This window comes from Phalacrocorax aristotelis, chromosome 1, assembly GCF_949628215.1.
Source record: "Phalacrocorax aristotelis chromosome 1, bGulAri2.1, whole genome shotgun sequence".
Taxonomy (NCBI): Eukaryota; Metazoa; Chordata; class Aves; order Suliformes; family Phalacrocoracidae; genus Phalacrocorax; species Phalacrocorax aristotelis.
This window is the reverse complement of record NC_134276.1, coordinates 116,946,121-116,973,555: the sequence shown is the minus strand read 5'-3', so window position 1 is coordinate 116,973,555 and position 27,435 is coordinate 116,946,121. Positions and strand designations below refer to the sequence as shown.

The 27,435-nt window shown below is 47.2% G+C and overlaps 1 protein-coding gene across 1 annotated transcript; it reads left to right on the top strand.

Annotated features, from left to right (window-relative positions):
• The first annotated feature begins 1,187 nt into the window (after positions 1-1,187).
• On the top strand, positions 1,188-25,710 carry CD80 (CD80 molecule). The gene is made up of 7 exons (XM_075102812.1): positions 1,188-1,320; positions 1,480-1,585; positions 14,351-14,689; positions 17,331-17,612; positions 19,622-19,747; positions 22,707-22,830; positions 24,724-25,710. Exons 2-6 carry the CDS (start codon positions 1,498-1,500, stop codon positions 22,811-22,813), a joined length of 942 nt encoding a protein of 313 aa, XP_074958913.1. The 5' UTR covers positions 1,188-1,320; positions 1,480-1,497; the 3' UTR covers positions 22,814-22,830; positions 24,724-25,710.
• The last annotated feature ends 1,725 nt before the right edge of the window (positions 25,711-27,435 follow it).

Genomic DNA, 27,435 nt, shown 5'->3' with positions numbered 1-27,435 from the left:
CCAATAAGCCCAATTCACTTCAACATCAGTACATCTACTCACCTAATCCAAGGCACCTATACTGAAGAAAAACCAGAGCATCATAGTGACAAACCATTTCTGATAAAAAGGATGCATTTGCTTTAAATCAAAGTAATTTAAATCAGCCAGCCAGAAATCTGCATTTAAATAAATGATTTTAATCTTGGTTTGCATTTGCACTTTAGGTTTTTCCTTGAAGAAAATCAGGCTTTCATTGGTGAGTAACCCTCTCACTGTGATTAGTACAGCTAAATATAACCCCTTACACAATACCGGGGTTCATTTTGTTTTGCAGGAGGGTGTGCAATATGTTGTACAAATCTACATCACTTAGCAATGCTTACTCCCCCGGGCTCTTGTTTACTAAGTGGTTTGTTTTTCTGCTTAGAATTTGCTTCAGACAGGTTTTGTTTGGCCTCTCAGGTTCATGAGGGCTCTGCCCTTCCAAGGTTCAGAGCAAGGACAGCCCACACCTCTGCCCTGCCCCATCCATCCGGAGCCGGGGTGAGGCAGGGAGTGGGAGGAAGGGGCTGGTGGTGGGTGCCATGGGTGAGCGGTGGTTGCCTACTGGAGGAGGAGGACCCGGTGCTGGGAAGGGAAGCACTCCCTCCGCCTCTCCTGCCACAGCTGACGGATGCTCTGCGGAGCCCCTTTGGTCGGGGTGGTGCATCTGGCAGCTGCTCCCCGTCCAGCTGCTCGGCCATGGTGGCCAACATGTGCAGCTTAAGCAATCTTTCTTACATTTTCTTCATGTAACTGAGCTTGAGGGATTATATCCAGCTGGGCCTGAAACGATGGTGTGGAGTTTTTTTTCTTTATTTTCAAATACAATTTTATAGGATTATGCCCAAAGTACTGTCAAGTGTTTACTTTAGTTGCTCTAAGAGAAGCAAGCCCCACCAGTGCCAGCAGTGCCCAACACTTAGCCTCGATACCCACCCGTCATGGGCACAGCACTTTGCTGCCCCCTCAGCCCAAAACCCTCCTGCCCCTTGCCAGAGGCCCATCCAAGCCGGCACCGAGGGGCGAAGGCAGCAGCTGAGCCCCATCCCTGGGCAGCGGGGGTGGCAGGCATGCAGACTTACGCACGCCCCACGAGGAAGATGTGGGCGGGCATGAGGTGACTTATGAAGCTGAGCACCCGCCCGCCGCCCGGCCTTCCCCCCGCACCCCGGCAGGGAGTGAGTGTCTCGGCAGCCCTGCAGCAGGAGCCGGGCACCTATGGACGGGCACTGAGCCCCCTACCTCCTCCCCACCTCAGGGGGTGGCCTCAGGGCCGCTCACCCAGGGAACCTGCAGGTACCCCGGGGGCACCAGGGAGGAAAGCGGGGTGGGCTGGGCTGGCTTCTGCTCGTGGTTTTTTTGCGGCAGCAGGCAGCAGGAAGGAAGGGAGCTCGGCAGCGGGTGCTGTGGCTCCTTGGGCGCCATTCCCCTAACCGTGTCCCCCTCTCCTCCCAGCCCAGGAGCTACAGGAAGATGGCGTGCCTGCCTGGTGCCCTGCCGGCGCTGGCCTTGAGGAGGTGGCTGGGGCTCGGGGTCTTCATGCTGCTCTGCCTTAGCTTAGGTAAGCAGGAGCGGCCGGCATGGGAGTGTGGGAGGGGTCATGCTGGTCCCGACCGGGCGGCAGTGCCCGCCTGACAGTCTTTGGCGGCCGGCAGCCCCCAGGGTGCTCGTTCTGGTGCCCTCTGCCAGGGCTGAGGCTGGGCCGGGGTTTGGGGGTGGCTGGCTTGCTAACCACGGTGCTGAGTGCTGAGCTGCCGGCTCCCAGAGGGACGAGGTCACCCATCCCAGTCAGGGTGAGAACAAGGAGGGTATTTTTGGGGCGGCTAATGTCCACAGCCAGCATGCGGCACAGCCCCTTGGGCATCGGCTTCGGCGGCGGGGCAGTTTCTGTAGTGTTTGGGGTGGCTGAAAGTGAGTGTGCGGTGGGGAAGACAGGGCGGAGTGGTGGGCTGGAGGGCTCTCCACTGCCCGGGCAGCGCAGTGCACAGCGAGTGCTTTCTGCAACAACAAAAGTCCCTGTGGGAGGACTGCAAGGGCTGTCCTCTGTCCTTCTCTAAGGACCTGCTGCAAAGCATGCTGAAGTCCACAGGTCCCCCCCGACCTCAACAAGCTTGGGATGAGTCTTCCCAGCTGTGTGAAATGTTAACCTTGAAACCACACAAAACTCACTTCTCAGCTGGGATTCGTTGTGGATGCAAAATAGGTTGTGCTTATTGGCAATTTTAGTGTTTCATTGCAGCTAATGGTACTCTGGAGCAAACCTGGGCTGAGCTGAGGCTTTGATTAAAAATCAAGTGATGCAAAATTAGGAGTTTTTCATGCTGATGTTGTGAAACTGGGAGATATTTGATGCTGAGTTTCATTTTGAGTTTCAGTCTCATAATCTTTGAACAAAACTCGGAGAATTATACAGGGGTCAGATCACAGAGCTCACCTGTAAAGAAAGCAAGCACTTCAAGCGCCATTCATGAGATTTCTACTCTCCTGTCTTACCCCGCACTCTTTCCCCTACCTCTGCGCTTGTGAAACACGTGTCAAGTACAGATGTATTTTGCCCTTACTGCAATGGACAAACAATCCATCATGTGCAGAGCTGTTTCTTCTCTCTGTACTGTAAGAGCTTGTGGTATGTTATTAATGTAACTATGAGCATGTGGTAATTAGCCAGCCTTGTAGTTTTTCTAGAAAGGATGCTGATTCCAAGACCAAAGACAGTCACTACTTGGATATATAGTCTGATGCATCCTAATATCCAGTACTGGAAATAGGAGCTTGATAATAGAAAACTACGTGTTCCTGTAGCTGTGCTTTTTCTGGTATGGCTTACTAAGGGAATGATAGTTTATCCTGCTTTCCATCTCTCCATCTGTTTCTTTAGGCCCCTGATTGTAACTTTCGAATCCCCTGCCCAGTTTCAACCAAATTTGACAGGGAGGCAGAGCTGGCAGAGGTGCGGCATCCTTGTCCACTGAATGGAAACCCCTGGCTAGCCACAGGCAGCACCCGAACGGCCAGAGCCTGTGCTGCCCCTGCTCATGCCCAGCTGACGGAAAGGGCAGGAGGCTGCTGTGAGAGGGGCCTGTAAGGGGCATGGCAGTACCGAGGACTTGGGAATGGGGTGGGAGGCATGGGGAGAGGTGCCTGGGCTGGGAAACACAAGGCACAAGTCTATATGCTGGCAGGGTTTCATCATCATGTTGCTGAGAAGACTTACTTCTCCAAATCTGATTGATTACAAAAGTCCAGGGTTTAATTCTGCAAGAGGCCGAGTGGAAAAAGAAAAGCTTTTAAAGGCATTATATCAGCTTTTGGGGCATAATTGTTAGATGCTTCCCACAGAAAGAGTCTGCGGAAGTCATGGTGCCTCGGGAGCGGGTTGCTTGGCAGGCTGACAAGGACAGCACATCTGATGCACTTTCTTTCTCCCTCCATATGCACGCCTACACACCCTTGCCACCTTTCTCTCCAAAAAGGAGTATTCCTATGTTAGTGACCCTTGAAAATACCTGCTACAGTACCCACAAACAAGTGGTTTTAAAAGCTTTACTGGCACTTGTAGGTGATGTCTTTCCTAGGTCACCCACAGGCACCACAAGGACCAACTTTTGACCTTATCGTGGCAAAACTGCGAAGCCCAGAAAGGAAACCTGCCATGGCCCTGCCAGTGCCTTCCCGTGCGTTGTTAAGCAAGTCGCCAAGGCCAGCATTTACAGAACTGACCCCTTGTGGGACTGGTCATGACCACATCAAGGCACAGTCAAAGCTGGCACCCAGAGCCTGTGTCTACATCTTGCATCCTTGGGTTTAGCTCAGGTGTTTTGGTGCTTGCACACCTCTGTGCTGTGGCACTCCAAAAGGTCATGTAGCATGCTAGCATGAAAGCAGTTGCTCTCATTATGCCCTATGTGAATGAAATAGTAATGTGGGGAATGCCAGACTGAATTTTTACATCGCAGCAGAAGGTGGCTTTAAGAGGGTCTTAATTAAAAAGGATAATCTGAAGGTTGTATTTTGTAGGAAACGGTTTATGCCCAAGCTACATAGATACATTTGTTTCCCCTTGAATTGAATTTTGCTACTCTGGGGTTCACCTGAGGTGACCCACTGAAATGCCAGTGTAATTTAGAGCTGCTTCTGAGATGTCATCTGCTGCTGGAGACACTGATGTGCATGAACGCCCTGCTGTCTCAGCACAGCGGAAAACTGGCAGAACAGCCTTGATTACAGCACAAATTTATTTATGGTCTAAAGGCATTGCTGGTATCCCCACAGGCTTGTTTTTCTCCTGCCATTGCACTTTCACACCTACCTACGAATATCAGGATGTTCTCAGTCCCACTTCATTGTATGAGGAGACTGTTGCTAGAGATCACCCAGTATGACCTTTCCCTGCCCTGTGTGCAAATGTGGCCTAGGCACTGATTACAGGGCCCCAGCAAGTCTGGTTTTTGTCCCATGGAGTATTCCTTTTAGGCTCCCCTGGAGTCTTTTCATCTGACTGGGGACTGTCTAGCTCTTGGTTTCTTCCCAGTGCTGAAAATCTTTGGGAAGTTTTGAGGAAAATCCCTACAGCTTTTCTGAGTTATTGGAGAGTTGGGGGGGGGGGGGAGGAATAGCCACTTCCCTCCGTAGTGCAAGCGAGGGCTGGCTCACAAGTAACTCACTCTGGGAATCCCCTCCTGCGTGTCACTGCCAATAAAGAGCTCGGAGTAGAGCTGGGTTTCAGAAAGGGACAAAGAGGGTTGAGAAAGAGAAAGATTCCCTGTTTTGTGGCCACCCCCAAATAATGAAGTATCTAGCAATGAGCTTTAGGTGCTTGGTGGCTAATTTCTGTGTCAGCTCCAGGGTGGGTGGTGCCTAGGGCAGATTTCGTGGCGGAGATGGCAGAAATTTTTCTTTATGTATCAGATTTGCCCACTTGATCACTGGATGCAAATTGAGTTTCTGTCTTATTGCTCCTGCTGCCTTCAGCTGTATTTTTCAATTTCCTTTTTTCCAATGAGTTTCTGTCTCCTCCTGTTCCAGCCATGCAGAAAAGGAATTACTTTGGTTCAAAAACAAGAGCAGCGGAACTAAGAAACTCCTTTTTCTGTCAGTCTGTCTATCCAGAGTGAAACCTGCTAGAGAAACTTGTCTGGAGAAACAGAAACCCAACTAAAGGGTCCTGCTTTTGCTTTACTACTCTGTTTTACTACTTCTGTTGCGTTCTTTTTAATGAAAGAATTCTTTAGAAAAAACACAGAAAATTAAGCATAGACAGGCTACATTCTTACACAGTCAAAATACATTTATACACCTGCACACTGAGTTTGTAAGGCTACTGGTTGAACATTTGTCTCACCCACTTTATTTCCCTTTTCCAGCTAGATCGGAATAAACCCAGATAACTTTGTTAAGCTCACATTAGAATGAGGGCAACAGCTCTTTTGCATTTCTTGGATCACTGAGACATTTGTAACCTTTTTGCAGTGTGAATGTCAGACATCCCTGCATTTAAACATGCAAAGTCTGGGGCTGAAATTTTTGTGCACTGCGGTAGGTTGCCAGCAGAAGTTGCCACCCTGTACGCCCTCCCACCTTTCCTGCCTGTCGCTGCCTCAATTCTGTTACAAGCATGGTTTAGTGGGCATAATTTATCTGACATAAATGAAGGCTGCCACTGACAGAGTTATCCCCCTGCCTCGCTTGCAATGAGTTAGTTTTTTGTGGGGGGTCAGCCTCCTCTCTTCAGTGCCAATTTGCTTTTACACTCAATACTGTATACCCCGGAGGGGGATGCAGACAGGCAGCACCGCTGAGAGGGCCAAACGGGTCACCGCCACCGAAAGGTGCAGTCCTGCTCCTCTCTCCTCTGCTCCTGGCTACACGATCCTCCTCTCCTTTGCACTAGTTCTGGTACATGTCCGATCCTTGGATGATCTAATTTGCCTTCCAGCTTAGCAGAAAGTTTCTTTTCTCCCCCCCCTTTTTTACACCAATGTGGCATATGGAACCAGCCTCTGGAGAGCCCTGCAAGGAAAGCAGTGGGAGTACATGAGGTTGGAAGGGAAAGGGGAGCCAGATCCCCTCTGCTTATGTGGGGAAGGCATGAGGTCAGTGCCAGTTTGTCGTCTGGCTGCACCCTGAGGTCGTGCCAGGCTGGAGGAGAATTTCCACATTCAAAGAAGCTCTCCTTTTTTAAGATGTGTTTCCTACGATAAATGCTGGTGGTATTTTTCATGAGGTGGCAAGGCAAATGTGCTAAAGGCAGTGAAGTCTGTTTGCTTGGTGAAAGGAGGTTGGTTTTGTTTTTAAATAGATGAAATTAATGTTTAACTGTAGATGTTCTGTCCCCTTGGAGGGACATCACCATCGGGAGTCTCGGGAGGTCATCTGAGAGTATATAAACCTTTCCCAATGCGGAAATGCCACGGGCTTTGCTTCTGCTTTTTCACTGTTACGCTTTTAAAATATCATTGGTCCCAGGGGACTCCCTGGCTGAAAATAAAAGTGCTGACTGCTGGCTAACGGTGGCATATCTAGCTATACAGTGCTCAAAAGGCGTTCACCTTTTGGCAAGCCCAGGATGCCATTGTATCATATGAAAAGTTGTTAGAAAAGGCCATCGAGGCAAGTCTGCGCACCACTGCTTTCCCCATAGCAGGTACCCTCTGGTGTAGTTTTAAATGTCTGGCAGACAAGGCTTTCATCCCTGCACCGGGGGAAGTGCTTCAGTCTGAACAGACCTCGCCATCAGACACTGCTTCCTACCGAGAGAGCCCCCTCCCCACGCCGCCCTGCCCTGCGATGCTCCCAGCCCGTGCCTCCAGTGGTCCCTGCCCAAGTCTCAAGTTTCACTCCTTCTGTGGCTTTTGTAGCTTTCAGACACCTCTGGACTGCTTTGGTCTTGTTTCCTAAGTCATCCTTCCGTTAATTACCATTCACCGTGCTGTCCTCTTGTATAGGGCTGTTTAATTTCTCCTCCAGCTGCGGTGCTATTGTCAAGGTTGTTGCTCGCAGAGCATTCGTGACTTAGTAGCCAAGCAGGGACCAGGCTTTTATAACAAAATAATGGCTGGCAGGCCTGTAGCGTTGTTAGCTGCACTGGTGAATATTGCTATGACTGTGGACAAGTACTTTAGAAGGAGAAAGAAAAAAAGTCATTTTTCTAATTTTGAGCGGGCTTATGTGAGAGATATCATAATTTTCCTGGTTACTGGGCACTTTCACCTTCTATTAGTTTCAAGAGTGGGCTGGCTACTTGGGGAGCACACGAGGCAGTGAGGTTTAGCAAGCACTGAAGAAAACTGAGGCCTTAAGCAGTGGGGAGGACCTCAACTTCAAAAGCTGTGCCGCGAGGACAGCAGCATGCATGGCAGTGGTGCTGGAGGAAATAGGAAAAATATCTGAGAACATCTTCAGCTGGGAGATAAATATAGAGGAAGTGCAAAGTAATCCAGTCAGCAAGGGACAGAGTCTGCAGGGGAAAAAATTAACAAATCTATTTTTGTCTTTGTGTGTGACAAATCTCTCCCAAAGGCCTGTCTAACACAACTGCCACATCTAGCTTCAGCCCCCAAACTGGGAAGTCATAAGAGTGCTGAGCCAGTTGCAGGAATCTGATCTCAGACAAAACTAAAATATGCCAAGCCTCTGAGGACATCCTGATTTAGGGTCTCCCCTGCCCATTTCTATTCTAGTGGGGTCACCCACTCCACATGCTAGGAATGGAGAAAGGGGGAAGGTTCAGAAAGACCCTTCGCTCCTTTCTCCAAGTCAAAGATGTCTTTCTGTCCCCATCGCCAGTGCCCCTGCTGCTGTTCAGCATGGGAGGTAAGCAAGCCCTCCTTCCTCTCCTCCCCGAGCGGAGGGCTCCGCAGCAAAGGGGAAGATCTTAAGACACGATATAGTCCCCACCCCCAAGTAGTTTGGCATCTCATCTCCAGCTCCTTGCTTGGGTCTGGCCTCCTGGCTAGTGCCAGAAATTTGCCAACTGACTTGAGAAGAGTTGCGATCTTACTCACGTTATAAACAAAGCAGACTGGACATACCCAGGTGGTGGGCTCGTCCCAGCTGGGGCAGTGGTGACTCAGAAAGCAGGAGATCTTTATTGCAAAAAGTACTGAAACACAAGCTGGGCATGGCAAGAGCAAGAGGGAGGCGTACTGGCTGGCTGGAACTGCCCCAGCGCAGTAGCGAGCCCCTTTGCTAGAGTATTTCAGATTCCCTTTCATCTTCTCAGTTGCTAACAGCAGATCATGGAACTTTTTCGTGATTAATGGAGTTCCCTTCCCTTTGAAGCCAGGTTTTTGACTGAGTTGTGGCTCAGTAACAGCACTTCCTTTCGTTCCCCATCTGGCTGGGTTGCCTTGCTGGCTTTTGTGGTAAACAGGCTATCAGGGGAGCATGAAGTCTGCTTTCTGGTGAGCAGCGATTAAGACTGGAGAAAGCGGAGTGTTTGGTATGCAACCTGGAAAGGCAACCGTAGTCGGAGGGAGGGCTTCAGCGGGAGTAGGGCATGTCTAAGGGACTGGGACCACATCGGACACCAGCATGTGTCGGGAGCGCCCTGTGAACCTCTCTAAAATGAGTGTTACCTACAGTACATCGCTGGTTATCAAAGTATGCTCTGGGAGACAAATAAGATTGATAATTTCATTTGTTGTCAGTAAGGCCTCAAGGTAACATGCTGCTGGGAAAAAAAAATTGTATTAGTGCTCACCCCCAGAGATTGGCTATCTTTCTGTCTACAGATGCAGGAAGGTGTCATTTGGTTTTCACAGCCACTTCATGATCTCAAGGATTTCTTTGCTAAAGGCTTTGCATGTGAAACAAAACAGCATTAAAATGGAATGAAGGCTGCTGAAGGAGTGAAGCACCAAAACACCATGGAGATGTTATAACTGTTGCCAAATCACACAGTATAGAGCTGGGTGAAGCAAGGTTATTGTTTTGTTTAGGAGGAATGTGGCAATGTAAAGATGGGAAGTGCATAAAGCCACATAAGGGCTGCCATGCCCTTGCTATACCACTCCAAGGAGGGTGCCCCGAGGTTATGGCACAGAAGCAAGCAGAGCTGAACTTTCAGAAAAAGCTCTTTAAACTGTTTTCCTATCTCAAACGTGCCATGGCATCATTGTAAACTAGGATTAATCCCGTCACTTAATGGCTGTGGGTATGCTTGACTAGTGAGTGGGTACAGGGAAGCAAGACAGTGGAACCGCTGCCAAATGAAGTGCATCGCTGTTCTTCTTTTGGACGCCTTCTGTTCTGCTCCTCTCTCTCACGGTATACGAGGTGAGTAAGGAAACACGACCTTGCAAGAGGTCACCGTGACCTGAGTGAAGCAAACTGGGTTTGCAGCTGCTTTGCTTTGCCAGAGCAGCCTAGAGCAGTTGAAGGGTAGGAGCAGGCCTGTAGTTTGTGACCAGAAGGTTAGATTGTGCGAGGGGAAGGGACTCTCCTTTCTCTGCATGCCGAGACCTGCCTTTGCGTGCCTCCACTTGCTGAAGCAGAGTCGGGGTAGAAGGAGCCTAGGAGGCTTGCCAAGCACTCGTGCCCAGGTTAATATGCAGACATGGACTCCTTAAAGAGGATGGTCAAGCAGAGCCTGCCAGCACCCACTTTTCTCTGTTTCATCCCATCTTTCTTATTTCCTGGGGTCTTTACAGCAAAACGCAAAGGAAAGCGATGATTTTATGCTCTGCTGAAGTGTCATGATGTCTCCATAGAAGTGAGCTGGGCATCTAATGGGGTCTTTTCTCTGATCTCTGTGTTCGCAGTGTCACAACACCAACTTAGCTTAAAAACTAAGCATTTCTTCATGTATTCCAGTGTAGCACAGGACATTTGCTGAATTTTAACTCCATGGAAAGCTGTGGGAGAATATGTTTCCTCACAGGTAAAATCACCTGGGGTAAAGAAAAGACCAAAGTCCTTTCAAGACTCAGCTTTTCAAAATTTCTCAGTTTTTCAGCTGATTATCTGTCTTGCTTGGAAATCCCTGCAAAATACAGAGTTGTCCTCAAAGGATAAAACCTGCAACTTTGGGGCAAATGTGCTGTTCACAGAGAATGAGGGGGCTTGAGCTGCAGAATTACCCAGGGACTGTCGAGTGTGATTCCCACACTGACCCGAGGGGATGGCTGCCAGGAGAAAGCTGCAGCGCCACAAGACATATTTTCCTCAGCTGGCCCAGCCTGGTTGCCAGAAGTGCCCTTGCCTCACCACAATGAGTCGTGTACCCACTCCCAGAGCTGTTTGAAGTCCTTTTTTCCAGCCCATGTGCAGGCAGAGGGTGAGAAAGGTGTCAGTGCCCCAGCAGAGCAGGAACCCTGGGTGCATGGTGCTAGGCAAAGTCGGTGATGCCAGTAATTTAGAGAGACCAGCTGCTGTTGCCAAGATAAATAGGGGACCTTATGGAAAAAAAGCAATGCAAGGCTGTTTTGACCCTCCCAGTTTTGGAGTGCCACTGACAATATGCCTCGGAGCTTTTTGCAGGACTGTCAGCTTTAAAAATGTGCAGATGCACTGTCTTACCTGCTGCTTACACAGAGGGGCAAAGGACTCCAGGCCCACCAAGAAGGACCTTTCCCTTATTGTGCATTGCTTTGTGGGTTGTGTGCGAGGCAAGGTAACACAAGATAAGATCAAAAAAAGGCAAAGCAGTTCAGAAGGGCAGAGAAATGGAGAACAGAGGGGAAGGAGAATGTTTTTGGGGTTTCTGATCACCAGAAATTATCTGAAGGTTTCCAACAGTTCAGCGCTGCTTCTCTAAAGCCTGGCGTGGTCTTTCACTGCCTTTTACAGTCAAATGTCTCTGCAGAACTTCTGTCCCAGGGGCAGTTTGCTCTTCCCATACTGCCTGATTGTATGCGTGGTCAGGATAACCAAGCTCTCGGTGGCCGGGGAATTTCTGAGGCATGGCTTGGGCAAGGATTGAAGGAAATAGGGATACGGGCTCAACAGCTCTTCTGCTTGCTGACTGTCAGAGAAAACAGGAAAGGACAGGTTTCCTCTACACTCACCTTTCTGTTCTCTTTAGCCCTGCCATGTGGGCCATCTGCAGCACAGGCATAGTGTGAATGACACAGGTTTCTTCTGCCTGGGGAACAGAATGTCAGCCACCATCGGTTCAGCATTGCCACACCCCACAGGCTTCCAGTGGTGGAGCAATGTGCATGCACAGCAAGGCAGCAGGTGGGCTTCAGGGGGGCATGGGAACAGAAGGCATCTTTTTTCTATAAAAGTCATTAAAAATTATTTCCATGGTGGATATCTCCCCCACAGACTGGTTACGGAGAGCATTCAGCACAGAAATGGGACAGAACTGAATTTTCATTTTTGCTTTGCAGTTCACCTTTAAAGTGAAAGGGGACTTTTATGGGGCTGAATGACTCTTCATGGACTTTGGTTCCTTCAGGCTTGCAGCATTCAGGTTACAGTTTCAAGGGTGCAGAGCCTTTTAAGGGCAGATGTGACATCAGCAGGAGTTTCCAGCCCCTGCACATGTACTGCTGAGGAGGTTTTTGTTCTCCTTTTGGTTGCAAAGGAGACTCTTAGGGGCAAGGTGCGGAGAACCTTATGCAACTCATGATGCGATGTCACCCTGACATTTACTGTACGCCTACTCTTCCCCTATTGCTGCAAAAGAAAATAGAAAATTGTTTTTGTCAGGCTTCACAATCCCAAAGTTTGACCAGTCACTCTTGTGAATCTCTCCAGCAATAGTAAGAGCTGAACTGTGAGAACAAGCAAAGATGTGGTCGAGGGAAAAAACACACGCACACACAAATGCATGAAGACATGCAGGAGGAGGAACTTCAAGAATCTCGCCTAAAGTGGGCTGCTTTTAAAGCGAACAGAAGGAAATGCATTTTCACACAGCATGTAATCAAACCGTGTTACTCACCGTCACAGGATGTTGTGGAAACCAAAAATATACGTGCATTCCTGAAGGGGCAAGATCTTTTCATGAAGGGTAGGTCTAGGAGTAACGATTGAACTGCCAGTGCCAAAAAATCCCTAAATTCATGACTGCCAAAGGTTGGCAGGGCATGGCAGTTCTTATCCTGTGTGGTGTGGAAGAACTAGTTTTACTACCGTTTTGCTACCAGTTGCTGGCTGACACAGGTCAGCGGGCTGAGTGGGCTCCTGGTCTGCCCCAGTCTGGCTGCTTGTGGTCTGCGATGCATTATAAGGGGAAGTACAGGTAGTGGGGGTGGGAATTGTGTTTGAATCTTTCCCTTTGGAAGAACACTGAAGTGGCTGAGTGGAGGGAAACCAGTTAAATGAGAAGTTGCTTGTTTAATTACATATTCTATTTATTTAGTATTAGAGCATTCCATAGTGTTGCCAGGACTTCCCCAGTATTTTTCAATGTGTTTGCTATTGATTTAATAGAAAGCATGTGGGTGGGACAGGGGTGGATGTGTCGTAGGGGAAAGGGGTAAAAACTTATTTCACGTTCTGTCCTAGGCTCTCTGCCTGGGCCAAGCTTCATCAAGCAGCCCCAGTGCTGCCCCAAGATCAGGCTGTGCTGGGGCACTGCTAGAGCATCTGATTGTCTTCTTCTAACACCGGCAGCTGGAGGACTGCAAAGAGCATCATCTGGTGTGTCACTGTGCACAGGTCGGCATGCTGCAGGGGTCTTGCTGCCGGCTGTGTGACAGCACCCCAAGGGTTTTGTGAGTCACCTCTAAGCAAACAAGCCCTGGTGGGCAACAAGCTTGTGTCTGTTTTGGACACTTCTGCTGAATCTGAGTGTCACAGCGCCCCGGTCACACCCTGAGTGCTGCACTCTGTGCCTGCATATGGCGTGGCTGTGGTTAGGCGTTAGTTGTGGCAATAACATGTGAGCCAACATCAGCCAGATTTTGCTGGGGGTGGGTGGCAGTTCTTAGGCTCAGCTTTGTCAAGCGTTCAGTTCGCACTTCAGGCTGAGGCTTTGCACACGGGGTCTCACCTCCACCGAAGGCTGATGCTGCGCTCTCCCCGTCAGTGACACACTCTGCCTGGTCAGGACTTCCCTGCTTTCTCTCTCTCGGACATGTTTACTGAGATCTGTTCTGCAAGGCAGGAAGAGGGAATTTGAATCTTCTCTGTCCTGAGGATAGTTATTTCCTTGTTTTTCTACTTTCAGTGAATGGAGCGCAACAGATTGGTATCCCCCTTCCACTACTGGAGATGGGTGCTCAGGTAGCGAGGCTGAGTCAAGCAGGGCAAACATAAAGCAACCTGACTTTCTGGACTAACAAAGCAGGGTGCACAGGGATAAGCATCACCCTGAAGGCTGCACAAACCCAGGCAAAAGCCCAGCCATCTGCCCTGGCCTTGCAGCGCAGGGCTGCACGTCAGTACTGGGTCACTCTTCCAACAACAGCAGGAGCTCCTTGCTAGGCTGCTCCCTCACCTGTCAGGTCCTAGCCCCTGTGAGCATGTACCCACTGGAAACAGGAAGGGGAGTGGGAAAGCCGGGCTGATCACGGGAGTGGCATGCATAGAAGTTGGAGCACAAAGCAGGGGGATAACTGCTGACCTGGTCAAAGTTGTACTAGATTTCCCCCTTGCAAGGGCCTCAGCTTGTTATTGTAGGCACATGCCTGTATACTAGGTATGGCACCAACACATTTGCTGGGCAGGAGTTGGGGAATGCCTGTGCTGGTTTGCAAGTAATCCCAAGGGAGACCCATGGGCCTTCACAAGTATAAATTTGTTTTAGCTAGACTAGAGAAAATTGTTCATTTACTAATACTGGGAGGCTGAAGACAGTGTGGCTGTAACCTTTGTTTATCATGGTACGGTTGCTTCTAGCTTCTGGGATCTTGAAAGTTTTGGGTTTTATTCTTTTACAAAAAAAAAAAATAAACCACCCAGACCTCCACACTAATAGTCCAATGTGGCCCTGTTTGGCATGCAGGGAACCCACCAGAGGGTGACACAAACATGGCAAACACTGAACTCTGAAAAGGGAGAGCAGAGGAGATAGCAGTTTGGGAATGTGTGTTTTTAGCCCTTTACATGAGTAACGGCAATCCTTTACTCCGAGGTGTGGCTTTTTTCAAGGGGTCAGCAAAATTTCTGTTCAGGCAGGTAACTCTCCTGCCTTTGCCTTCAGTAATCCCTGCAGAAATCATTATGTGCCTGCTAGGTTGGGATCCTACATAGGACTAGAGCATTATGTAAAAGGCAATGCCAAGGTAAGTCTTTCCTCAGTGCAGAGCTTGGTGGGTGACAAGGTACATTATCGGGGGCAGATAGAGCCGAAAGAGGTGAGGTCTATGCAGCAGGTGCTGGCACAAGGCTATACCACTGTCTCACTGACTTTTGTTTGCCCCCCCGCCTACAGGCTATGCACTGGAGAAGAAAGTAGTCAAAAGCAAAGTCGGGGAAAAAGTCTTCCTGCCTTGTTGTCATGAAATTCCCAGCTCAGATAGCCTACAAAACTACCGGGTCTACTGGCAGAAGAACACCACGGAGGTAGTGCTTGCCTATGCAGAGGGGAAGAAGATGCCCCAGCAAGAGCGGTACGAGAACCGGACAGGGATGGATGTCAGGAACCTCACCCTGTGGATCTCCCCCGTGGAAATCCTGGACAATGGCCCTTACCAGTGTGTAGTTCAGCACCGCAAACATTCACAGAACTCAGTTGTCGTGTGTGATGAGACTGTCACCCTCTTTGTTACAGGTAGGTGGATTGCATCCTGACACCTGAGGCTTTCTGGTGCCAACCTCGGGGGTAACAGACACTCCTTCAAGATTTAGTCACAGTGTAGCAGATAGACTTTCAACAGAAAGCCTACTTTTAGGTTACGTTTAGTACTGGAAGATGTGTTAAGACCCCTGTATTTCCATTCTAGTAGCCTCCCTCCTTACCTTTCCAAAGCTACCCCAGGTACAGAAAATTCGCCTTTCCCACCAGCAGCCCACCATCCTCCCCTTGATGCCTCCCGCTTAGCCAAGGACTCCTCCCCAGGTACCACTGCTGGTGGATGCCCTAGGCCACCTCTGCCCCCTGCTGTCTTTTGGGCAAAGCAGAGACAAAGCCTGTGGTGGCCAGGAAGCATCCAGGCCGAAAGAGGAATGGGGTGGCATTGCTTCTCTGTGGCCACAGCAGCATCCCAGCCCTGCATCCAAGCCCCTGGGAGCCCAGACTCTCCAGGGAGCCCTGCAGCTCCACAACCTAAGGCTGAACTCAGCTGGAGATTTGAGGCTTTTTACCTTAAAGAAATAACCCGAGTTCCTGTGCTCAGAATGAATCTGAATCTTTTCTTGGAGGCTAAAAAGGTTCCAGTGACATTATTTTCCATTTCTACCACTGTTTTTGTGGCGGTTGGTTTCAACCAAAGGCAGATGTACCGGTAACATATATAAATATATACACACATTTGAATACCTTTAACAGCAGAGAGTTCCAGGAATCTTCTAGACAAGCCAGTTGAATGAACATTGCCCATCCGGAATGAGATTCATCAACAAAACAGCTAAGCTCCTGAGATTTGACCATTGCCTGCCTGTCCGAGGGCATGGTGGGCATATGTGCAAGGAGACAAATTTAGTGATCTTTCTGGGAACCGATATGAAAAAAGGGAAGTGCACTGCCAGCACCCTCTCTAGCTGTGAGGGCTGAGGAATTAACTGCATGAAAAATGTGAAACAACAGATCTCTTTTCCTCCCCACAAATACTCCAGTTTCTTTCCTTCAAGAAATCCCCTTGCTGTCTTAACTGGTCAATTGTAATAATTGTGGTAGACTTCTGCCCCCTTTGGAAAAGCGGTATCAGTTGTTGTGGGGAACAGGAAAGGGAGAGCTCCCCTTGCTCCTGCTGGAATCAGGCTACCCTGAGAGAGGCAGAAAGGTGTTACTCCCTGGAGACTGATCAGGGAGCCTTGGTGAAGTCAGCTGGGATGCTTGAAGGGACTTTCCAGACTGGGTGTCAATGCCGTATTGCTCAACAGATAGTGGGCCGGGAAGGAAATCCGGGTGCCTCCTTGTCTGCCACTGGTCGACCAAGCAATGGTGAGCAAGTTTATTTCACAAATTGCTTGGTAGCCTAGACCACGGGTTTGTGGTCAACATAAGCTGTGGAAGACGCGCTATGACTGCAAGGCTGTCTGCCTTATCCCAGCGGTCATGTGGTCAAATGGTGAGTCAGGCAGGGAGCAGTCGCAGACAAAACCGTACTGCTCCAAAAGGGTCATTTTGCAGTGAGTTGAGCAACCTGCTGCAGCTCTCTGCCTGGCCTTGCCGTGCCTGGGCTTAGCACCTGAGGGGGTGTGCAGGCTACAGACCTACAGCTGGCAGGGGTGGGAGGCACAGTTTGGTCCCTTGGGCAGCAGTGGTGTTGGTGTGACTTACGCCTACAAGGAAGCCACACGCTGAGTTTCTTTTTCTGACTGGTGCCTTTCTTGCTAAAGTTGTGGTCCCACAGAGATTTTTCCAATGGGAGAGTTGCCTAAAGTAGTTCCTTTGCCACACCTCCTCACCCTGGGCTGTTTATTGCAACCCATGGGCATCCTCAATTGTACCAATGCAACTGTTTACAGTAACACGATGAATGAGATTGGCAAAGGGAAGCAGGCTAAAAATGACACCACCTTTCTTCTCCTTCTTCACCCATCAGTCCTCTCATCCATTTCACCATGCAGTCTCACAAACACTTAAAGCAGTACATCAGACCGGGCAGGAAGGCATGGAACAAGTTGTATGGGTGGGAAACCTCTGAAAACTCTCCTCGGCAATGATAACCAGTCTGGTGAGAACATGGTCTGAGAGGACCTGTGTAGTGCTGCACATTTTTGCAGTGACTACTATGACTGGGTCTTGCTCTCAGCTGGGCCTTCTGGAGGGGCACTCATGCAGAACATGTAATTTAGTCTCTTGCTGGCCATCCCAGCTTAGAGCCCAACCTCCACTACCAGCAGAGATGGACCCTCTGTGAGCTTCTGGCTAGGATGGGACTACAGGGAGGGAAAGGAAATTGTCTACCATTGCCTGCAGTATGGATTTTTATTCAGTCCTGAATTTTTCCTACCTGTTTTATGATTCCTTCTGTTGTTCCACAAACTGCTGGTACGTAGAGAGAAATGGCAGCATTGGAGAGGTGGGGTCACGAAGTCTATGTACTGCCCAGGGAGGAGAAGAAGCAAAGGCCAAGGCCATATCCAGTCAAGGCTGTGGGGAGGACACTAAGGCACATGAGAGGCCAAACAGAATATGATAGAGGAAGAATGACCTGTGGGGGAGTCTTTGGTTTGACCATGGGTGATCAGGACTGCAGCCCTTGCTATAATCTGACAGAATGGTAACTAAATCTTTCTTGCTTCAGCTGACTTCAGTAAGCCGAACGTAACAGTAGAAGAACGCTTTAAAACTTGTGAATCAACTGTGATGGTGGTAAGCTGTTCTTCTCACGGAGGTTTCCCCAAACCCAAAATCTCTGGAGCCCTCAACAACGTGTCTGTGGTGTGGAATACCAGCTCTGTGTCCAAGTCCAGCCTCGGCCTGTACAACGTCACCGGCCAACTGTGGCTCAACGTGACCAAAGACGTCAGCTTCACTTGCTCCGTTGAATACAATGGCTTTCTCAAGTCCACCAGTTTGCTTCTGAGTAGGTTTTTATAATAGTTTGTGTTATAAAACCATTCTGTTGAACCTGCTGAGTTGCTTCTCTGAGAAAGCAGTAGATTTTGTGTATCTGTTCATGCAAGGATGACCCAATGATCTAGCCCGTGAGCTGCACACCAAAATATTTCAAAGGCTGTAAGACAGTGGGGGTGGGAGAGGAGAGTTATGACAGTGACTGACAAGCAGAGACAGCTTTGTCTACCTGCTGCTCTACTGTGAGTCACAGCTGGGCTGAGAGGGCAACTGGATCCCGTTGTGACCTGGTGATGTCAGCCTCAGTGGCTCCCACAGGTTGGTGTTGCCGCCATTCAGTGCCCCTCTGTGCCAGCATGATCTTGCTGCCAGTTCCATTGCACAGACCTGGTATTCAAATGGAGGGACTGGAGAAATGTGTGTGCCTTAGAAGCCACAGGTTACATTCAAAGGGAATTTCCTCATTTAACAAGCATGCTTTTTCCTGCTTCAGTGACTAAAACTGTCAGCTGGGGTCTAGACAAAATTTTTCTTTCATACACATGTTTAATATAGGGTTAACTCATATGGAAAAAATTCCATCACGGTGCATGGCTTAAAAGTGATAACACAATAGATAAGTCTGTGCTTTGAAAAGCTTGAGGCAAAAATGGGAACAGCATGAGGGAAGGCATCACACTATAGTCCTGATGTTTTGCAGTAGAAGGGGATTTGCAAGAAAATTCTTAAAGCCAAAAGGAGTTTTTTTAATGTTGTTCCCAAAAAAGTATTCTGAAATGTCTCTGTGTCTGATGTCTTCACTGTAGAGATAAAGGCACCTTCAAGGGAAGGTAGAAAAGTGCTATTTTTACCTAGGGAATTGTACCTTATTCATCCAGGTAGCTTATTCATCAATCTTACTAAAATCAAAGGGGCTCGTGAGGGGAGGTGCCATTCAGCTTCAGGACGAATGCCAGAAACTAGTGCTTTATGACTATTGGTTATTGCTGGATGTAGTGCATAATGTCCCTAGAGATGGTAATAGCAGAAGGTTATCATACTACATAGAAAAGGAGAACAGCCAAAAAAGTAACAATAGTACTAGCACTGTTGTCACACAGCTTCTCAGAGAGGGGTGCAATCAACAGTGACAACAGCAGTCACAAAACCCCCACTTCTTGATTTTTAAGATGTGGAACTACTCCCATTCTGGCATGATGGAAATGGTCCTCCAAACAAGTCTTTCATGAACACGGAGTCCCAGGCAGAATACAGCCTCTGGTGAACATAGGAGGCAAACCCTACAGTGGAGGGGAAGGTTGTACAGCGGATCAGGCTAGTGTCTTAGAAGTTGAATGATGCTTAATTGTGCCAGATGCAGATGATGAAAATCTAAAGACCTGTGAACATGCACCAAGTCCGTCCCTCCTGTTGACTTAGGGCTGTCCTGTACTGTACAAGAATGGCCGGTCATCTAATGTCCAAGTGGCAGAATGGTCATCTCCAGTGGTGAAAAGCCAAAGGCTCCAGATCCATTGAAACTGAACTCTGCCACAGCACTCCTTCCCTGCCATGCAGAAAAAAAAAGCCTATTCTAGTCTGTTCAATGCATCATTCTCCATCACCTGTGAATTCAGAGGGAAAAAAATTAGGCATAAATCTGGCGAAAACAGTAAGAAAAACTGCAGAGTACCTTGGAGAATGGAAGTTTACTAGATACAGGCTCAGACTTTTCCACCAAGTCTAAATAGTTTCTTTAAAAACAGCTTATGTGTTTTTTAAATATTGCCTGTCTCAGTCTTGCTCTGGACAAGGACCTAGCATTTCAGATTCTGTGTATTTCAGTACATAGCAAATGTGGGAGAATGGGAGAATTTAGATACCAGCTCTGTCTGTTTGTTTATTGAATAGGTAAATTTTCAGGCTGAATATCTGAGTTAGAACTTGTCCAGAACCACCAAAATTCATGTACCTGCTCTTACACTAACATGCCAATATGTTGCTCGGCTCTTTATTTATGTTTTATTTCTTCTGTCTCAGAAAATAAAAATGACTGTGTTGTCCCTACTGTGCCTCCATCTTATAATGTCATTACTGCTTCAAGTATCATCATTATCATCTTCCTTTTGGCCATCACCCTAGCAGCAAAATACCTTCCAAGGCATGGTAAGTATAGCTCCTTTTTCAGGAAACGGTCTCTTACTGCATATGGAGTTTCTGTGTAAAACACACATTTATAGAAACTATACTGACCCACTAGGTATTTTTGTAACTTCTTCTCATTTCCCTTTTTTATTTTTTTTTTCATGCAACATCTACTGTCACAAATATAAGTCCAGCTCAGGACTTTCCTATATTTTGTGTGCAGGCAGCATGAGGGTTCAGGTTTGAGAGCAAAAGGGCGATGAGGAGTTTTACCAGCAGATCAGAATATTGACAAAATCAGGGGTATACAGACTTGAAGAGATTCACAAAGATCCATTTTTGTGTATTAAGGTGCTTGAAGATGCCAAGAATCGTGGTGATCACAATAGATACAGCTGAGCCCTACCGGTCTCAGAACGGGATGTCTCTACACACCCTACTTAGACAATCCCTCAGAAAAGTCACAGAGCCAAAGTTACAAAAATACACAGTGCTAGGGCCACAGAAAGGACTTAAGCATAGCAGTGTCCCACTTTTAGGAGAACCCCCATCAGGAGAGATGGATTTGTCATCTTTGTGTGGCCAAAACCAGCACAAGTCAGGTGCCCTGTCCTACCCTATGAAGTCTTCAGTAAGTCCAGACATGTCTCCAGGAGTTTTTCAATGGCAAAGGCGACTTCAGGCATCTCAGGGTTAGCTGGCGGCTTAGTAGGTTTTTATTTTGGTGGCTCAAAAAAAGAAAATCTCATCTGTTAGCTGTTGCTCCTAATCATGTCTAAGCTGACCTAGCCAGAAAGCCCCTGAAGAAGTGGGTAAGCATCTAATGGATTTATAAAGTCAGCTAGGTATCCAGCCAGTATAAAGTCAACAGTAGTAGATGTCCTATCCACACCCTGGTAGCAGCTTTGAAAAGCAATCCTGAGGAAGACAGCAGGCCTTGCAACATGTTATAAATATCACCCAATCAAGTTCTGTCAGGTCACTGGGGAGGTAAAGTCTGGAGACAAGAATCCCACACTGAGAGCACTCTATGTTTAGCCCACTTAAAGCAAAAGCCACCCGTCTGAGAGTCTTAGCTTATCACAGTCACAGTGGTATCCTCCGTTGGAAAGAGGTTATTTTCTAGGCAGCAGGGACTCAGTTCACTCAGGGACACTTGGAGGTCTGTCATGCTTGTGTCTTCTGCTACCTGTTTCAACTTCAGTCAAGTCCACTCTCAAGTCAGAGGTCTGGAGATAGCATTACTAGTTTTCTTTCCCCCCCACACCAACCACATCCCTTCAAAAACTAATAGGACCACTGAGTCAGGCTGGGCTAATTTTCTTTTTGGTGTTTTATTACAAAGAAAGGAAGTTTCTGGAAAGCAGTGACTCTTGGCTACACCTGTACACCTCCTCATTTTCCACTCATGTGCCCCTATGACACCAGTGCTGGTTCTCCCCTGCCGTTCCCTGCGGCTATGTCAGTGGAAAAGAAGCAAGCAGGTTGAAACCAAGAAAATAACAGCTGATCACAGCCTGTGCTGTTAGCTGTGAGGATAATGAACTTCTAATTATAGGAGAAAATGAACTGGAATTGGAAGATTTGGCTCTAAACAAATATAGGCTGGAAATTAAAAGGTTCCTTAACATTAAATTAGTAAGATTCTGGAGCATTCTGAGATAGCCTTTTACATAGAAACCAAATTGCTTTTAAGGTAGATGTAAAAAGCATACCAATGTGGTAGAATGTAGTCACCTGCAGCAGCATGGGGCATAGCTGCATAAACTGGCATTTCCCTTTCAGTCCCATTTTCCTAATATGCACAGGGAGTAAATTTGCCGAGTCAGATGGTGCTGTTTTGTACGCACACTTTCCAGACCAGGTGTATACTGTAAAAAACTGAAGCTAGAGCTTCAATCCAACTTCCCGGTTTGTACAGTTGTCACATTTCGGTGCTACTATGCATTACCACGTGTCTGGGAATATCTGTCCCAAGAGTACTTCCTGCTGGTGTTGTTAGAGGTCACCTTTCAAGAGATATTGTGGGAGCTCAGAATAGTCTGAGAGTACCTCTGTTGTTCTGGCATACGGAAAGCTGAGTTGGGAGCTGCCTTGATGCTAAGAGTGGTTTCTGAGCTCAAAAAGCCATGCTTCAAAGAGCTGAAGCGTGGGAGGGAAGAATAGAAAGATAGAGCAAAACGGAAATAAGAGGTCTCAGATGTGTGATTGTGGTGGTGACCAAAACATGTAGATGCTTTGCTGAGGTTTGCAACTCCCTCCTTTGAGGAGCTCACAGCCTGTCTTTGCAGTAATTTAAGACTGGAAACTCTTTAGACTGGTATTTCTTTTTTGGCTTTTCAATTAACACAAAGCACCAGGATTAGACCAAGAGTAGAGGCCACCTAAAGAATAGCTGAGGATCCATGTTGTAAAATTTGTGCAAGTACAATCTGCTGTAATAGTACAGAGACATTCAACTTCAATTATTAAACGAAAAGTCATTTATAGACCCTGAGATACTAAGAGGACCTGCTTAATCTGAACTCCCTTTAAAGCACTGAAAAAGTTGGTTGGCTGGTTCTAACACCAGTATTCTTTCACTTGCTTGGTAAACTGCATTTAGTGACATATAACTTTTACCATTATTTCCCTTCTGAACTGTACCAACTTGTCTTTGTGCCAGGCTGAGGTCCTAGCCCTGTGCTAGTAAGAACTGTTCTATCCATATGACACTATATAGATAACATTTATATATAACAAAGCTTTCTATCAGATCAGATTATGGCTATGGGCCAGTCATATTCAGATGTACTGCAGGGACGAGTCCTGTCAAGGAAAAGTAGAAGTAACTAGACCTAAAAGATTTCTTTTTCTTTAATGTCTTCTCTCCTTTCTTACCCCTCTCAGTTATACTTTACATTGTTGAAGAACACATTTGGATTCAGCACTTTTATGTCTTCTGGAATTCCAAATACTAATGAGGGATCTTCTTTTTCAGTCTGTTCTCACTGTTGTAAGCCTCAGGATTCAGTGGAAGAGGATGTGAAAGAATCTATGAAGCCACCTGTGAGCTCTAAAGTGACACGTGAAACTTCATCTGTATGACCAGATTGCATTTGCAGGTAGTTTTTGTCACCATTCTTCTCTTGGCAAAATAGCTTCTTGAATACTATTAGATCCTCATGTGATGTTAGCTCACAAAACCAGGTATGGCTTTTAATATGAGTGTGTGCTGTCCTTTAAAGTAAATAAAAGCGATAGGGTCCTCCTGCCGACTCAGACACATGGTGTTTCCTGGTCAGGTAACTAGAAGAATGATGCTCATGTTGGTTGTGGGGCATTGCTTTGTTTGGGTTATTTCAAATTTCTAGAAATGAATCTAGTGAAAAATGTTATAGGAACAAATATCCTGGGCTGCTAAGCTGCTTTCTCCACAGAATGGTCCCTGCATGGATGGCGTGCAAGTTTTTGTGGCATTCATTTCCTTAATTAATATAAATTTTTAGGGACTAAGTGGGGATGAAGAGAGAGAAATATTTGGTAACTTTGACTGTCAGTGTCTCCTCTGAACCTGTGTAAGGAAGCTAGTTAATGTCTGAGAGGTGGGTTTGTAGCACGGTCAGCCATCTGTCAGGATCTGCAGTGACATCCCCTGCCACTGCCCTTGTGCTCATTTTATGGGCCTCCCAACTAAGAACTGGGCAGCCTTTTAGTTCCTGTCCTGTTGGACTAACTTGTGAGTAGCTCATCACTACTACAGGTCCCACATGTGGGTTCATCCCCTGGAGGTTATTTCTGGCTGATGCCCTGTGAGCTGTGTGCCTGATCTGATCTGATGCATAAACATGGGAACATCGCAGATGATAGAAATGAAGGATTGTCTAAGTGGTGCTGAGGGAGAGGTGAACAACAGGAGAACAACTCAAGCTTTCCCAGTAATATTAGCAATGCCGATCCACTTCTGGAGGAATGAGAAGGAAAAGTTTCCCTTCTAAGACTTGCCCAGAAAACACTTGCATTTTTAAAAGAAGTTACTTCTGATAATGAGGTGTTGTGAAGTAAGGGCTGGGGAAAAGTCTGGCTTACCAAGGTTTTATGACTACAAGGCATTATACCCATTTTGGCTTGAAAGCTCAACTGTGTCCTCCAAAGGCATTTTTCAAGTCAAGAGACTTAAGGAAACATTAGCAGCTAACTGTCCTTATTTGCATCATTATCCAGGTGACTGCTCTCACCACAGCATGCTGAATTGCCAGGGTAATGCCATAGACTAACAGATGTAGAGTCCTAGAAGTCATGAATTTGTCACGCTGTGCATTGCAGCAATCTAAAAGCTTTACATTTTTGAGATGGAAAGGAGGGGAAACTATCATTCAGGCCACTCGTCTCATTTCCAAACCTGACCACCCACTCATGTTTTCCTCTGGGGAAGGCCCTATCTGGAACAGATACTAGAGCCTCGGTTAGCATGAATTCTGGGGGGTTTTGTGATGGGAGTGGCAGGAGTTCACCTACTGAATAAATCCATTCTGCCATATTCCTCTTTTGTTATAAAAGTTTGCCAGGCTTTTTCTGTAAGTGGCTGGTGTTTCCCAGCTCCAGCACCTGGAATGGCTGCTGTCTGTGGACACGGATGGAAGCTGTGCTTCCTTAGTGGCTGACTGTCATCTCGTACCTGTGTGATGCACTGAGCCCTGTTCTATTGCCACTTAAATAGGGTAGTGCATACATTAATCATCCTCACTTCTCAGAGGGACAGCGCCTCTGCACAGTCCAAAGGTTTCCACAGTAAGCATTGAGCCAGTCTGTAGCTCACTGTAGTGCCTGTCTTGAGCTGCCTAGCTCTGAATAGCTCTGTCTTTACTGTTATTACAGTATTACACTATCGGGGCCCTCTTGTGGAAGGCTATCGCAGGTGATCCGTGTTTGTCTCGGCTCTGCAACATTCTGGCTTACATTTAGGATTAAGAAGGAGGGGGTGAAAATCAGCAAAATCTCTTCTTTGTGTCCCTCAGGTTTCTTACACTGTGTATTCCGCACTGCAGTCCCCACTGTTCATTCTACAGCAATGCTTACTGCATTGACCCTTTGGCTCTCTGGAAAGGGATAACAGCAGTAGAAAATTCCGCTCAAGAAGACTGACAACATAACCTCGTGTGAATGAATACAAAACTCCACCTATGCCACAGAAGCTGTGGGGTGGTCTCGTTACAGTGGGGTCACTGGAATTCCAGCCATCCTGGACCCTCCATGTTCCTGCAATGGGGCAGAAGAAGAGTGTCATCAGCATCGACACACCAGTTCAAGAGTTTGGGATCCTCTGGCTTTGATGCTGCCTCTATGAAAATCAGGGGGCCTGCAGAGCCCTAGCAGGTAGCCCACACCCACCTACTCCTTTAGTAACACAGAGCTGGCCTTTGGGAGACCCCAGACCCCGACACACAAGCTCAAGTCAGGCTTGTGCCTCCATGTTGCGACTGGGAGCAGCTAAAACTTCTTTTGTATTCACCCTCGCATGGATATCTGCCAGTACGGTTCTTTGTGCTGGAGGACTTTGGATTGCGACTTGAATGTTACAGATACATGTCCTTTCTCCCCTCAGGAGGCAATAATGCACGCACTTTTCATGAAAAAAGCAGCTTGAGGTGGGACTGTATGCCTCATGCTTATTTTCAGGGCTATGAGACTTTCTAGGAAATCATACCTACTGACGGCACACCTAACAGCTAACTACTATTGCTTATCTACAGCAGTGGCAGAAGTTCTCCTAACCTTTCTCTTCTGAAAGGATGGCCTCACCAACCCAGGTACCATGATACAGCTCCTCCGTTAAATTACTTAGAGAGAGAGGAGCACATCCGACACAGCGCAGCCCGCTGGTGGTGGCTTGTGCGAGTGCACGCATGTGCACACCTTTGCGCATACACATGTACAAGCTTTTATACGCATTCCTTCGTACCCATACTTGTAAATTTCTACCCATTTAAATTTCTGTAACACTGGGTGGTTCTCTCACATGTATCTGTTGTAACAAAAAGTAACTCAGGGCCTTGCTTCATATACATAGGTCTGCTTTTGTTTGTACATTTGCCTAGGAATACACGTTAGGGTAGGCTCTCCAGGTTCTTGGGCGTCTCTCACAGCAACACAGGGATTTACTTTGCGTTGAATGCTGCTGCTTTCTGCCAGCGTTCTCTCTACCCAGCCAGGACGTGAAGGAAAGTCCCTTTAGGATGCTAACATTGGACAGGACTCATCTGGTCTGGGTGGATAGGATTCATCTTACCTACTGTGTAGGAAAAAGTGGTTTCTCATTTTGAAGGGAAAAGAGGAAGAAGCCCCAAGCTGCAACAAGCTTCCTGAGCAACTCTGCATACTAACCTAACTCAGCCTTGCCCTGAGTTTGACCGGTTTGGGTTTCCCTTTTGCTCTGTCCCATTGCAAGCTGTACCCATTCCCTCACTGCTCTGTCCATGCATGTAGTTAGCAGGGCAGGCCAAAGTCTGAAAGCAGCATGCATGCCGTCCTCTTTGTGGGATGTTTTGTTGCTTGAGCTGTTCATCTTGCTAGGACATGGCAAAGAAATATTCCATCTATTTCACTTTTTTTCCAGCGGGTACATATTGAGACAGAAATTGCTGGAGGAAATAGGACTAAAAACAGTTTATAGAGGATTGAGCTATGAGAGGCTAAGGGATCAAGGTGCTAGTAAAAAAATAAGACACTGCTCCCTTTCTACTCCTGCAGAGTCATGCTGCCCCATCAGCTTTTTAACTGCTTTCCCGTTGTATGAAGTGAAATGGGAACGTTCTTATTGAGGGCTTTTTGACAAAGAAAAGGAGATAAGGTGGGCAATAAGGAAACAATACCCTTCGTACTAGTGCATTCTTGTTGCAAGCAGAACGTAGTTGACTCAGAAAGCAGTGTTTCCAAACGGCAGCCTGACTTTATTGCAGGACTTGGTGGCAATGGTGTCTCATACTTTTCAAGTTTCCTTTTCTTTCAGTCTATGCTTGTTCTTTCTGGCACAAACTACTAGCTTCTTTCAGGCTGAACACTCTCTTCTTTATTTTGCTCATTTTCAACATCATGCTTCCTTCCCTGCTATAACCATGGTGCACGTCCAACTTACCAAGCACACCACAGCTCTGACGGTTGTACCAGCATGTTTTCCCTCTGACTATCCCAAGCTCTACTTCTGCTCCTGACTGATGATCGCACAGCCTCCTGGAGAAAGGTTTGTCTTTTGCACTGTGCAAAACCTTTCTACATCAACACAGACTCCTGTGACACTTTAAGTAACTCCTTTTGAAGGAAACAAAAAGTTTCACTGACAAATATGTCTAGCATCATTTTGTTTCTATATCCTTGATGGGCAGGTTAGTTGGTTTATTTTTCCCTTAAGCACTTATACTATGAACCATGTTTTCTATTGCCTTATGCTGTATTCAGTGAATTGCACACAAATGGTTTCTGTGAGACCTTTTCAGCTTAATATCTGGGTCTTTGTACCAGGTGAGCTGCTCTGTTTATCACAGGTATTTTTTATATAACTTTTTTTTCCCCGGGGTTCCTCCTTAAATCATATTAAAGAATAAATGGTAAACTCAGTTCCCTTTCCTCAGTAATAAAAGATGTCTGTTCTATGTGCTGGGAAGTGGTAGAGACTTTCAATTACTCACATGCACCCCAGCCACCATTTCCCAGCTGCTAAAAACATATGCTGT